This window comes from Euprymna scolopes, chromosome 7 (genome assembly GCF_053919585.1).
Source record: "Euprymna scolopes isolate OS-2025 chromosome 7, ASM5391958v1, whole genome shotgun sequence".
NCBI classification, from domain to species: Eukaryota; Metazoa; Mollusca; class Cephalopoda; order Sepiida; family Sepiolidae; genus Euprymna; species Euprymna scolopes.
In genome coordinates, this window is record NC_136488.1 from 148922090 (window position 1) to 148937965 (window position 15876).

Consider the following 15876-nt stretch of genomic DNA (forward strand, 5'->3'; position numbering starts at 1 on the left):
AATTAGTTGCAACGTTCTTGGCAAATGTTTTGACCTTGTCTGATGCAGACGAGATGATCCCGGGTCCATTGATGATGGTGGGGATGGAACGCACGCTTCTGTTCAGGATTCTGTTTGTTATTTGCCAAAACTGGTGAGGACCAAGCCACTGCTCAGCTACTTTGGATTAAACGGACTGAGCATATAGCTCTCTTGCATTTTTATTACTCTTTTAGAATGGTTGCTGGCAGTCCTGAAAGCAGCTTTAGTTTCAGTACATCTATTATGTTGGTAGCTATGGAAAAAGTGATTTTTGTGCATGAAGGCAGCAGCACATTCTGGAGAGAACCATGGCTGGCTGTTAGGTTTTTGTTGGAATTTTTTGGATGGTATGAATCGGTCTATGCCTACAATTAACCATTCGGTCAGGTCTAATACTATAGAAGACACTTCTTTTTAAACATGGAATGCAGAGATAGATCAGATATAAATGTATGGAAGCTTCCCAGTCAGCCATAGAATATCAATATACAGTATGGTAGAGAGGTACGTCTGAAGACTTATTACATTTCATTTTTATCTTAACTGATACAACTGAGTGGTTGGAGGATCCCAGAGGAGATAGAATGGAACATGAACATAGCTCAGGGGAAGTTGTGAGAAAAAGGTCTAGAAGGTTTGCATACTAACCGGTAGTATCGGGCATACGGATGGGTTCGTGAACAATCTGAGGGAGGTCATAGGCAATGGTAAAATCATAACAGACCCTCCCCTCATCATCCGTCTTGTTCGAGTGGGTCAGCCATTTCACATTATGGACATTGAAGTCACTGCAAATGTGGATGTTAGCCGAATGATGAGCAGACAGGATGTAGTTAATTTTCTCAGATATACACTTAAAGATAGTAACTCCGCTGTTGTGGGGGGCAATAGAGGGAAAATATATATGCGGTGGTGTAAGCAAGTGCAACCCAGAAGCACATGAGGTAAATTAGGGTCTTCTCTAGAGATATCCCTATCACAACGCTCTGATCTCCTATCTGGCATCAATTGAAATGAATGGCTCTCGTCTTGGGGAGGCTCCATGTTTTAACAAGCTTCTGGGCTGGATAAATGATGGGATCCTTCTAGGGCTCTAGTAGATATCTCACTGCTGATGCAATTCTCTACCTGAGTAAGAGTCAGGTACATCCAGATATGGAGTACTGTTGTCACATCTGGGCAGGAACTGCTGGAAACCTTTTATCATACTTCGACAAAGTTCAAAATAGACTTTGTAACCTGGTGGGAGTGCCCTTTTCTCTTCTCTGCAACCTCTTCCCACAGAAGAGACATTACGAACCTGTCTTTACTCTATCACTATTTTCATGGCAGGTTCCTGTCTGAGCTCCAATCTATGCCCCCCCCCTCGCTAAACTTCCATGAAAGCATTCGTCTAGCTGAAACCACTATCAATAATTTCCCCCACTCTTTTTCTGTGCCTTATCCTAAACGTAGATTCCATGAACAAAGCTGCTTTCTTAGAACTGCATGCCTGTGGAACTCTCTTGCATTTGCCTGCTTTCCATCTGACTACAATTTGATCATATTCAAGTCTAACATAAACAAATTCTTGATGAGCCACTCCCTTAAGTAATCCAATTTACCAAATTTCCATTACTAACGATTACTAGGATATTGTGTCATTGACTTGTGTACACTCATTAACCATTATCCTCGAGTGACCTTTGGGCCTTGATAAGTGGTGACTCCTTTGTAAAAAAAAAAAAAAAAAGGAAGAAGCTATAAAGGGCTATAGTGCCATGGGTTGCTTCTTATTGATTTATGCCTGTTATTTTTTTGGGTGGGGGAGATAAGATTGTAATTCCGGATTGATCCCGGACTAATCCAATTGCCAAATTCCATTTGGCAATTCCACTGGATAACTTTCAGATTACAATCTGATTGTTATCCAATGCAATCTACAGTGATCCCACTCAAAGACAGAACTTTCATTGATCTTGTGTGACATCACAACCAAACAGCTGTCTAGACAGGATTTGCAGTGATCTGACAGACCGAAATATCTTGATGAAGTGGAAGCATTACAGTACAAAATATGAGACATCTCAAAAAATAAAAGTAAAATCATACAAAAACTGCTAAATTGTGCGGACCACTTCTTATAAAGCAATTAAGTTATTGCTTATTCACCAAACCTGTTTTCCTGCTCTTATTTACTTATACTGCTTCCCTCTTTTTGGAAATCATAATTTTATCATTCTATGACGAAGTGTAATGTTTAAATATAAGGCCTAAACTGGCCACATGTATATTGTTACTGATATATGTTACTAAAATAACTGGCACAAACGTTATTTCTAAATGTCTGCTTTAAAGGGATAATACTTTGCCTCCAAGACGCCTTCCTGTCTGTTTTGCATGATAAACATACTCTTAAATCCTCGCTAAATCCCTGTATATCTAAATTGTATATTACTGCTGTATTCTTGTAAGTTATATCATCTCTCCTGTTTCAACTGGACAAAAAATCAATTACTCTTCTCCCCAAGCTGATATAAAATCACACACTTTGCATGTACCTTAGGAGGAGGGTTTAGCTTCCGGTCCTAAACTTTAGTAGGTTGACCTTTTCAAAATCGATAAATACTAAACATCTATAGATTTCTATTGCTAAGGGATGCATTAGCTTAACCTATATTTATACTCTATACAATATCTATAAAATAGATAACTAATAGCCACAGTTTGTGCCCAAATTATAAATGATCTGTATTAACTAGCAACTATATATTTCTTTCATTAGATGGGATAAAGTACTGGTGATTATCTTTCCTTGAAAGCTAACACTTAAAGCACATTTCGAAATGCACCCTAACCCTTATACTATGATTTTCCAATTAATCACTAATCCACAAACCACATTTGATCTTTTCTTAACCCTAGTAGATATTCACCTTTAATCTACACCCCACACTCATACATATCTCCTTTAAAAACGTAACCAATCTTAATCCTATTCTGAGGAGTATAACTTCAAAGCAGATACTAATTCTTTGATACTAACTATCAATCCTCACTATCCATGCAACCAGGTGCAGGAAAAACCCTCTCAGTGCTGAGGGACCAGTAGATCTGGTTAGATCATCCATCTAGGATAAGGAAAACTGATTTGTAAACCTGTGCCACTGACCTCATACATCTTGGCACCAAACAGGGAAGGGAGGCCTCCTCATTCCTGGATGACAACTTCCCTAGAGCTGGTGACTTAATCAAATCACCGGTTTGCAAACCTAAACTGCTTAAGGAGTAGATAGGCTCTGCCTATCTATACTCCATATTCCTTCTTTGCCTATTAGCCAGGAGCAGAGGTGCGGCCACAAGGACTCATTAGAGACGCCCAGTGCTTAGCCTTGTTTCCTAACTAGGGCAATGAATGCCGTCCCCTACATTTGCCTTATTCTCTTCTCTTATAACTGGCCATCTTGAGGGTGCTTATTTACCATATATGCTAACATGATTGGACTGGGTCACTCCTGTTGGACAAGTTTGAGGGTACCGGTTTGACGGTTGTTGGTTGCTGTTTCCAACTGACAGTACAGAAGCCCTTTGATAGCGCTTAGAGCGGCTGTTCTATCATCAGTTGTGTAATATTGGGATATTTGTAGTGCCATGTCACGCATGGAAAGGCACTCTGTACTCCTCTCTGGTGGGCATTCCCCGAGACCACATTCTTGTGGGATGAGGAGCCGGCTGATGGTCTACTCGTGTTGCATGATGATGGCTATGCACATCCGTTTTGCCTAGCACCTCAATCTAGATCTGAAACTACTAAATAGAATGAAATGATAGCTCAATCCAAAAAAAAATGTTCAAACCAGACACACACTCACGCCTCCTCCCTTGAGGCTTGCATTTACACATATCCGAGGACTTAGAACTATCTTAGAGGATGTAGAATAATTTCTAGCAAACTCCCCAGATATTTTAGCATTAAGTGAAACTAACTTGCACTTCTCCATCTCCTCTAACATCTTTAACCTTTAACATGTCTGGTTATCTTACACTTTGTCGTAAGGACTTTAACAGGAACAGACTTGGAGTCTATATTTGTAACACCCTCCCCATGTCTAGGGAATCTCAACTAAAATCAGGTTAACAGGCCTTCATGGGCTTTAAACTAAATTTACAACATAGCGTTAGCTACTTGTATTTTCTTTATTGCTCTCCATCCAGCCAGGACTGTACTATAATCAATCATGTCTCTGACAACATAAATGTAGCACTCTCCCTTGACACTAGTGCCAAAATACATGTATTTAGTGACTCCAACGCCCGCCACAGAAATTTGCTTGGCTTCTCTAATTTGACTGACACAGCTAATAGCATCATCCATAACTTTGCTATATCCCATTCCTTGATACAGACAGTAACATTCCCGACCTGTCTCCCAGATCGTCAGGACCAGCAAGCCTCACTTGTGGATCTATTTTTGACAAGAGATCCTGAGGATCATGTAACAAATGCTGATTGCCCACTTAGGAATGTTGATTATGCTGTGATAATGATAGAATCACTCTAAACTCTCAACCCCAAGTTGAAGAGCCATTGCTCAAAACAAAAACATACTAAAATAAGGCTGACTGGGATGCCATTAGCGATCGCATGGAGAAATATCTTTTCTCTTCCTGCAGAATAGTGCCCAAATGAGACTACTGAATGGTTCAAAGCAGCAATTGAAGCATATGTTCCTACACGGAAGTTCTATAACAAAACCCTACCCAATGGTTTACTTCTACTTGCGCAGCTGCCACTGCTCAGAGGCAACATGTATACCATAGATTCATCCAGCATAAGTCCTGTACAAACAGACAAAGTATATAGAAGCTAGAAGTAATTGTAAGAAAGAAGTAGCAACAGCTAAGAGTGAATATACTGAAACCACCAGGAAACGCATTGAAGTGCAGAAATTAGGAACTCATGATTTCTGGAAAATCTACAATAGTGTAGTAAATAATGGGCAATCAATAATTCTCCCACTATCCAACAATCATGAGGTTGTTTGTACAGCAACTGAGAAAGCTAACATGTTTGCCAGTTATTTTCCCTCAAACTCGACCTTGGACCCAGCAAACCATTCCCTCCCTGATTTTCCTCTGTGGACAGAAACCACACCAGATGATCAGAAAATCACCCCTTCTCAAGTACATGATATCATAAAAAACATAGACACCTCAAAAGCATGTGGACCCGATCTCATGCTGGCTGTGCTATTAAAAAAAAAAAAAAAAAAAAAAAAAAAAACTGCTCCGCTGAGGTTGCTCCAATTCTCTCTAAACTCTTTAACAAATGTCTTACCGAATCTTGCTTTCCTGACAGCTGGAATATTGCTTCTGTGGTACCAGTTTACAAAATCTCTGGCAAACGAACTGACCCATTAAATTATTGCCCAATTAATCTCCTCCCGCTTTTCGCCAAAATATTTGAGTCTTTAATTAATCAAGCTCTAGTTCACTATCTTACACCTGCTAAACTTATGTTTGACCATCAATATGGATTTAGGCAAGCCCGTTCTACTGCAGATATTCTACTGTAATCTCAATGCATATACATACCAAGCACTGAATAAGGCAGGGGAGGGGAGGGCAGGGCAGGGCAGTAGCCTTATATACATCTAAGGCTTTTGACAGGGTATGACACGATGGTCTTATGAAAATAAAATCTATGGTATTACTGGACGAATACTTAACATAATTAAATCCTTCTTAAATGAGAGAAGAATCCATGTTGTCTCGATGGGCATACGTCCAAACAATATAATATAAATGCAGGTGTACCTCAGGGATCGATCCTTACCAGATAAAATTGTTTCTGACATGGGTATATTTGCTGATGACATTACGCTCTATAGCAGGCACGTGGGGAAAACTAATGAGCACACATCTAAGGCAATGGCGGAAACTCTAGAGGAAGACCTTTACTCTGTAGTGGAATTGGGTCAGAAATGAATGGTAACGTTCAAAGCTGCAAAGACAAAGCTCGTTTCCTTTAATAATTACATGAAACCTTACCAACCATCAATGGTTATGGCTAAAGATACATTACCTGAAAGTACTTTGTTCAAACTCCTTGGCTTAACGTTCACAGGGAACATGAGTTGGAATAAATACATTGAGATCATTGCCAGGACTGCTGCGAAGAAAATGGGCTCTCTCTCTACCATGCTTGAAAGTTACTTACGCCTGAAAGTATCCTGTACCTCTACAAAGCCACCATTCGCCCATGTATCGAGTACTGCTGCACATTTCGACTGATGCATCTGCTACTAGTCTCTCGCTCCTGGATAGTGTTCTAAAGAGAGTCACCAACTTGATAGGTCCTGAACTGTTATCTAAGATAAGAGGGATGCAACATTTCGTCGATAGGGCAGGGCTGCCCTGCCCTATCGACGAAATGTTGCATCCCTCTGCTTGCTTTACAAGTATCTGGTGGATGCTCTGACGAACTACAAGCTCTTGTACCTCCTCGATGAAAATACCCCCCGACAAACCCGAAAAGCAGCAAAGTCCCACCCCTACATAGTAGAGATCTCTAGGTGTAAGAAAGCCTTCTACTCTAATAGCTTCTTCCCCAGAACTGCTAGACTTTAGAATTCTCTTCCGGTTTTCCTGCTTCCCTAACTGTACTGACATGCAGAAGTTCAAGTGTAATGTAAACAGACATCTTGCTGCTAAACTCCCTAGTACCCTTGAAACTTAGATCCCTGATAGCAGCCCCCTACATCAAATTGGCAATGTGCCTTGTTTGATTAGAAAATGTAATTAAAAAAAAAAAATGGTAAAAACCAAACAGGAAAACCATGTAAAACAATAAATTCATTAGACTTAAGGACTCGGAGTCGGATAAAAAATTCCGACTCCGACTAAAACCTCCGACTCCTTCCGACTCCGCAACCCTGCTTTAAAGTCATATTCAGGACCAGCAAAAAAAAAAAAAGGCTCATGGGACAATGAAAAATATACGAGATTTTCATATTTTAGAAAGCTAAAAAAAAATGCGGAAGGTATGGAAAAAAAAAGCTGAATTTAACCCTTTATGACCTAGTTGAACTAATTCGTCTAATTGTAAATAAATTAATATAACGGCATAAATAATGTGGGAATTGATTTGACTATGCCTTATATGTATTAGTTCAGTATTTGGGTAGATACCCAATACCTTCAGATTGCAACTATCTATTGCTTACATTCAGTATGTTGCCATCTAAAATTAACAATAAATATTTTTTTAATCATCTAAATTATAGAGGGTTAAAAAGAACAAAAAAAAAAATAATATAGTATTTTGTGAGTAACAATGTTCTTTTATATTTTTTTTTCTCAATTCATACAATATATAGCAGTGTAGTTCATCTCGTTATCAAAGATGCCTATGAAATGTGTGCTAGTACTGCAACTAAGTCAGGCCTAAAGTTAAAATTATAGGTAAAGTAGATGGACTTTTAAAATTCAATTGTTTTCTTTAATGATTTTATTTTTATGTATTCATTCGTTTTTTGTCCCATATTTATGTTAATCTTCATAATATTGCGTTCGTATAAGTCAATTCTTTTAATTTCATTAACATATTTGTAGTTATGTTTTTTTTTTTGGAGGAAAATGTCAGAAGTATTTAAAAAAACTTTTTTATTTTACTTCCGTTGAAGTTCTCAGAAATCAAGGGGCTAACACTTGATCTCTATACGATACGAGATACATAGATATTTGAATATTCCATCGAATTTCTCCTTTACATCTCAAACACAAAGTTAGTAAAGAAGTTGAGAACATAATTTTACTTTCCCCATTTTACCATTTAAATATGTTATAGTATACATTTCTTGTGGTCTCTTGGTCTTACTGGATTTCAGGACAAGAATTTATCTAGTCTGGTGGAGTATCCAGCTTCATGCTTGAGGTAACATCACTTGGAGAAGGTGCACCATTCCTCGTAAAAGCTAATGTGAGTTAGCCATAGTGAGGAGATATTATTTGGGCCACGAATACTATGTGACTTGGAATATTTGGTCAGATTTTACTTGTAGCGAAAAGAATCCTCATGCTAAGTTGTCCTGACAAACCCCAGTACAGAAAGACCTTAGACACTCGAGCCTAGTGTCTAGTAGGCATTCAAGTTCCTATTTTAGAGTGTGGATATGTGTGTTAATGTTAAATATTTATATATTATAAATATTGAACATTTTTATTTATACGGAACTTCTTAAATATTTGTTAACATTATGCTTCAATGCAATTATATCTACTTGTGTTATGCTGAAAATTGCTAATAAAAAATTAAGAATTATGTTATATCTCTTATAACAGTGTACGTTATCAGAACAGATTCAAAGAGATTTTCTTTGAAAGTTTTTAATAAACTTTTTTATATACAGTTTTAAGTGTAGAATATAAAAAATGAATTTTATATAAAAAAATTATATAAGAATAACAAAAAACAAACAAGGTGAAACTAAAAAAAAAAAGTCAATGATATTTGAGGAGGAATTTACCATGTAATCCTCTTTTGAGAAGTTGTACCAGACCATGACAGGATTTGTTAAAATTCTTCATAATTATTTCTTTGTTCATTTCAAATGGAAGATAATCAATACCTGAAAAAAATAAAAATAAAATAAAAAAATAATTTTCAAATGTTGAATTCTTTTGAGAACTGGATATCTAATAAAAATAGCACCCCAGGAATACACAAAATTCTTCATACAAAGAATCGAGTTCTTTTGATAACTAGTAATGTAATCATCATACTATTAAGTTTAATATCTATTTTAGATGCTGGCATGTGTTGGACAGCTTTAAGAAATTGACTTCCAAACTAACATATCTCTGACTATATTTTTATTTACTCCTCCTCCTTTCAAGTTTATTTTTTATTACTTCCTCTAATTCCTTTCTTGACCTTCCCCTATGAACTGAAACTGTTACCTCAACTGTTCTACATCTATTGACCTAAGGACTTTCATTTATTCTTACAACATGGGCAAACCATTGACGTCTCCTTTGTACAGAAGTTGCCTGTCTCTCATATTTATTATTTCCATGGAGGGTGCTAAACTGTGTTCTCATCTCTGGTCCTTTTACAGCAAGAATTTTTTTTTACTCCCACAAGCAAAGCAGAATTTTCACAATCAGCTTTTCGCAAGGGTTTTCCCTCTTTGGAACACATTTCCATAGAATTGTTTTGCATACATCTCGCTGTACTGTCCAGACTTAATCTTCCTTTGAGGTCATCAGAACTAAGCCCATCTTTTTAACTAACATTACACATCCCACATATTATTCTCATATTTCTTTCCATGCAACACATGTCCTCAACTCTCACTAATCAGGTTTCACTTTCATACATCGCACTGTACACAGAAGCCTGACTCCTCCCTTGGCTGACAGTTGTAATTATTTAGTAAACGCAGAAGTTACCTGAATTTACTCCATCAAACAAAGCAACTTCTCACTTTTTAACTGCGCAAGGATTGCTTCCTGAAATAGAGCACTGCTACCACATTTCATTGCTTACGCACAGTTCAAACTGAACTTTTATCTAGATGCTCGATTCTGTTTGCACAGATATTGCTGGTCTCTCTCTCTCTCTCTCGATATATATATATATATATATATATATATTATTTGATGGAGGGTGCTAGACTGTCTCATTTCTGGTTCTTTTATAGCAAGAATTTATTTTGTTACCATAGGCAAAGTAGAATTTTCACAAACAGAACTCTTTTGCAAACGCTTTCTCCCTTTGGAACACATTTCCATGGCACTACTTTCCTAAAAATTAGAACATGGTTGCCTTCAAATCCAATTCAACAGATTCTTGTCAATCCATTAACCTTGATAAGTGGAGAGTCATTAGTAAAAAAAAAAAATACTAACTACTGTACAAGTTGGTGAAACCATTTACCATGTTTAGGCATACAAAAGAGTATCGATATGTTGTTACAGCTGTAAATGATAGCTATATTGATATATGATCTTTTTTAGGTTGATCTCTCTGGTAGACGGAAATAATCGTGCTCATATTTCGTTTAATGTTTGTTTTACATGCCAGCATGTGTTAGCTTTTAGAAATTGACTTCCAAACTAACTTAAGGCCAAGTCTTTATCTTCCATTTTCTTTCAAACCCATTCTTATCACAAGCTCCTCTGCCAACTGACCCTACTTCAACGACTGTTCTACATCTATAAACCCAGGAACTTTCATTCATTCTTTCATTGTGACCAAACCAACAAAGTCTTCTGTTCTACACATATCTACCTATGCTGTCCAAACTTAATTTTTATTCAATGTCATCAGATCTAAGACTTATGAATCACATTACACATCCATCGTATTGTTCACATCAGTTCTTTCTACTGGCCAGATTTCACTTCGGGTTCTGTACAGAGTCCATTGCTTTTCATTTTGACCTATTATACATTCTTTTTATTACGTAGCTTTTTATTATCGACCTAGAAAAAGTGAAACAAGTATGTCTATGTGGCTGGTTTGTCCTAAGTATATATATATATATATATGATTTACTTCTAAACTAATAAACTGATCATTATAAAATATATTCTACAATTTAGAGTATATGCCATTTTACCATTCAGGAACTAGGAGATTATATATATCTCCTATATAATAATTTGACAGCAGAAATTCCCCTCTATACCAAAGTATTGTAGGTTTGCAACACCAGAGGCCACATAGAAACCTAGCCTATTAGTCACAATTTATATGTAGCTTTCGACTATGATTACATATACAGCCGTGATATTAAAATACTACATTCCATCTGATGAGCACCACCATCACAATTGCAACATCTTAAAGAGTCCCTACTTTTCTCTCTAGAAATTTAGTCCTACCACTATTACTAGTTGTCACCGGGTCCTATTATACATTTTCAACTATAGTGTGACTGCACCCTCCGTAACCGGCCAAGACAGACATAACACTCTTTCCAATTTCCAAATCCTAAATAACGACTTCCTAGCAATGTTCCGCCCTTTCTAATTGGCTGAGACCAGACATTCTCATATTCCAGAATGAAACTAATTCCTAGATAAACGACCACTTCTAAAAGTTTATAAAAATGGTATCGCTCTCCACATGAGGCACTAGCACTAAAAAAAAAAAAAAAAAAAAAAAAAAAAAAAACACTCATAAAAACAGACACTTAAATACTGATAACTTAATTACTGGCCAATGTGCACAAACACTACATACATAACGTCTTTCCCATCTATGTTTGAATGTCCGGAAGACTCACAAAAATGCAAACACAGCAATGATTTGGGAATGTGAGCATGTACAAAGTACCAACACAACACTATTATGAAATTATTAAAGACATAACCAAAAACTTAAGATTTAAAAAATATATATTTATTTTTGTAATTTGAAAAGATAGGGAAGTGAAGGAGGCTTTTTGTTTTTCTTGTTTATGGCAAATGAATTGTGGTATCATCAACAACAAAAAAAACTGTTTTTAAAATAAAGTATTTATTTAATTATTAAAGAGACTATTGTATTTACAGCAGAGTTTATTTTTTAAAAGAAATTATTCAAAGATAATTTAAGTTGTTGATGTGTGTAAAACGTATGCATAAACTTAACAGAAAATTATCATTCGAATTTCAAAATAAACACTTTGAATTTCGCTTTGTTTTTTTATATATAGCTTTAATATTACAACACTTAGTACTAATAATAATACAAACACAACTATTGTGTATATGTAAGAAAATAGAACGAAATTAGAAATGTTTTTTAAATGTATAATTGAATTACATAAGTCAAATGTGTTTTGATGTAAATATAGTTGGGATAAAATGGAAAAACTTATGTATTTATTCATGTAGATATATTCCATTTGCTATAACTACAAGCAGATTTTTTCAATTGCTATTTGTAAAAAATTTTCAATGGTAGAAAAAGAAAACTTCATATGGAGTGTTTTTTTACATTTCATTTTTTCATGGATATCTTTACATTATCTGGAGCGTGCACTCAATTTAAGATGAAATAAACAAAAAATTTTCAATTTCTTTTATAATCGTCGCATATTTTATCCCCGAACTTCAATTTGGACTTCTTGATTGTTGATGTTTGAGACATTAACCAGTTATGTCTCCACACATGGCTAAGAGCCAAGGATTTTACCATTTTTTTCCCTTTTGGCCATCACAAAGATGCCCACCACTACTACATAAAAATGTCTGTTAAACTTGTTCCTTTGATGAGGCAAAATAAAGTCATACTTACTGGACATGGATCCATTGCTGACAAGTTGTTCGAATTTCTCATCTTGCATGACATCCTCTTCAAAACTGCTAGATTCATCATCACATGAGCTTTCGGCACTTTCAGTCTTTTTGAACTGGAGAAAAAAAAATGCACCTCTGTTCTTACTAACCAAGATTTTTAATTACTGTTTATCTTGAACAAAGTTAAAAGTCAAACACTAAGCAGACATCAAAGCTTTCTCCAAATGGATCTCAGAGTTTAGAATAACCAATTTTAATGAGTAAAAAAAATAAAAACTATAAAATATAGCTTGCATATAACGGAGTCACTAGATGGGTTCAACGAGAAACCAAGTATTTTGGTGAATACAAGATTTATCCACATGATATATTAGTGGTAGCTGTTATGATGACGAGAGCTGAATTTATGAAAGGTGCGCTGAACAGAACCTAGGTCAAGTTTGGAATTTAGTGAAAGATTAGCATTATGAAGTTTTTGTTGTTTTTTTTAAATGACCATGGTATTTTTATGAATTTTATCACTGCTAGTAAAATGAAATAAAAATTGACAGCAACAATTGGTTGAAGCTGTAACTACACATTTTCTTTTAGAATTAGAGAAAAAAAAACAACTGGCAAAAACTTGTATTTTATTTCTTCACTTCCCTTTATTTATCCAATCAAAATGAATGAATAAACCATAATTATGGGCAATGTAAAGTTCCTTTTCATTGGATCTTCAGCTTTTATGGCCAAATGCTATGAGTGTACTATTTTTTAGTCTTTTGTACGACTCTACTGAAGACTGAACCAGTGTCCTGGTCTATTAGCGAATATTCATACTATTAAATGAAAATATAGTTTTGTTATATTTTTATCATTTACATAATAAATTCATTCCACATTCTATAAATTAAACTAGTAATGTATTTGAAAGAAAAACTCGAAAATTATCGATATCAAACTAAAAAGGTTAAAAATCTCAATTATTTTTATCAGAACATTTCTTCAGACCCTTAAAACTTAATTTGGTTTAAAAAAAAAAAAAAATATCAAGAAGTTTTTTCAGACTAATGAACTATTTTAATTAATCCTTTTCACATTTGACAGTTGGCTTCATTTTCAGTCTACTGCAAAATATTAAACGTTATTTTGGTAGAAAATCCTGTAACCCGCCCATGTTGTTGATTGTAAGTTTCTTCAGTAGTGAAATGCTTTCACTTAAACAAAATCATGACTTTGATAATTTTGTTTCTAATTTTTTGAGATGAGGATTGATTATATTATTTGGATTATTCGGATCACTCTTTTCACCTTGAGTGTTATTTTCACGTTTCAGTCATCAGTGCAGGTAACACTCAAAATACAATTATGAATTGCTTAAGACTTCTACCTGGTCATAGCTGATGGAACGAGAGCATGTTCTTCCGATCGATTAAATAAAAGGTTCCGTTTGAAACTTTGTGCAGATTTCAAAGTTTGACACAGTACACCTGAAGATCGGAGGTTACATTAACTGAAATGTTCTGAAAATAACACTCAAAATGAGACCAAAGAATCCAAATATAAATTTGATAATTTTGTCAGAATGAAAACTTTATGGAACATGAAATCACAAGTTTTTAAAAAAAAAAAAAAAAAAAAAAAAGATTTTGTTTATACTTTGTTGAAATTTCGGTAAATCAAAATGGAAATGGAGTGCATGTCACAAGTTGAAGATATGGCTGTTACACACAGATGCTCAAGATGGCCCTCAATACATGAGACACAGTGAAGAGGAATCAAGCAAACTAGTTCTCTGGATACCAACAGATGGACACCCAAACCGTTGTAGAAAAATAATAATCTACATTGACAACCTGCTACAAGACACAGAATGGGAAAGTGTTCGGGATCTGCAAACTGTCATGCTAGATCAAGAGAACTGGAGAAATTGTGTAGATTCGGTGGTGAAGCGTCCTGAAAGACGACAGATGAGATGAGATGAAAATGTAAAAAATTTTATTTTGTATTTTCCTTACTGTTATTTCCTTTCCTTACTGTTATTTCCTTTATCTGAAAAGACTATTTTAAAATATTATTTGAAAAAATCTTTCAGTATAATTGTTAACATTTTTTTTTTTTTTGTAATGGTAACAATGTAATCTTCCAAACGAAGCAGCATAACATAGCTTTTCCACTCATGACCAGTGGTTTAATTGTTTTGTTTTACAGCATATGAACTCTTTTTGGGTTATTTAATGCCAAATCAAGTTATTTTGGAAACAGTTTTTATGTTTCAAGTTCTTTATATTTAAAATATTTATTTGTAGAGTTTGGTTTGGTTGTTTTGTTTTACAGCATATATTGTATTCATGTTGCATTCAGTTATTTTATAGAAGGTTTTTATTCTTCAAGCTCTTTGTATCGTTAATTTGTAGTGTTTGGTTTGGTTGTTTTATAGTGGATTTTATCGTTTTTGTTCCCTGCCCTGCAGAACATGAATGAGTTTTGCAATGGGAGAGGGAAAAAAGCTGGGTTGTTGTTTTTGGTTTCAGTTTTGCAGAACATAAAAAACAAAAAAGCATTAATGTTAAGTGTATTTCATCGCAGGAAGCCAATATCTTCAGACAGCCTGATCTGGTAGCACCAGTTATGACCAGTGACAAACAAAATGAAACAATACGGCAGAAAAAGAAGTCAACCATAAGATGTGCAGCAGTATGATTTCATTCCGAAAATCTTTGCAAGGAAAATATTCTGATATTTACCTGAAATTGACTTTTATAAGACTCAACAATGGAATGCAGTCGATGCTGTATCAAAGCCAGACAATTCCTTAAATCAAGGTTTTCTTGATACATTTCTTTTTGTTTTTCTTCATAGTTTCGTAACATCAATTTGTACAATTCTTCAGGCCTTAAAAAACAAAAATTGGAAATAAAGAGAAAGTTTTTATTTCACATTTATAATTAAAAAAAATTTTTTTTTTTTGAAACATGGGCCCTGACAACTCACCAAAGTGAAATCTTGGCAGTGGCAAAAAAGGAAGATGGAGAGGATAGTGTTAGGCATTACTCTACAAGACAGAAAGACAAACATCTGGATCTGCCAACAAACGAGAGTTATTGACATTAATACTGCCATCAAAACACGGATGGGCAGAGCACGTAGCCAGACAACATAACAGATGGTCCCTCAGGACAATGGAATGGACACCTTGTGAACAGAAGAGGCCAAAGGGAAGACAAAGAATGAGATGGAGGATGACCTAATACAACACATAGGTCCCATATGGCAGCGGATAGCTCGGGACAGAGTAAGATGGCTAAAGTCCAGGGAGGGGTTCCTCATTAAGTATAAAACCCTTATTGACGGATTGTATATTTTATGACATTTTTGATATTCACATCTGCCGAATCATTCAACTATTTTAATGCACTGTGAGAACAAATGAAGACTATTAATGACGTGAAACAAAAGCATTAACCATTCCATGGTATCCCCATCCTCTTACAAGGATATATTTAATCGATGTACAAAAATGTTAAATCTGGTTTATTAAGAATTAGAAAATATCTTTAATTTATACTATTCTATTTTTGAGATGAGTAAAACTTGATAATAG

General features: G+C 35.2%; 1 protein-coding gene across 2 annotated transcripts in view; it reads right to left on the reverse strand.

Annotated features, from left to right (window-relative positions):
* LOC145280050 (afadin- and alpha-actinin-binding protein B-like) overlaps nt 1-15876 on the reverse strand; it is a 114816-nt gene that overhangs the window by 27606 nt on the left and 71334 nt on the right. For both annotated transcript variants that reach the window (XM_080131731.1, XM_080131730.1), the window contains exons 7-9: nt 15020-15167; nt 12289-12403; nt 8528-8629 (exon numbers count right to left, since the gene is read on the reverse strand). In XM_080131731.1, the coding sequence (XP_079987857.1) occupies nt 8528-8629; nt 12289-12403; nt 15020-15167 (365 nt within the window). The remainder of the gene's footprint in view (nt 1-8527; nt 8630-12288; nt 12404-15019; nt 15168-15876) is intronic.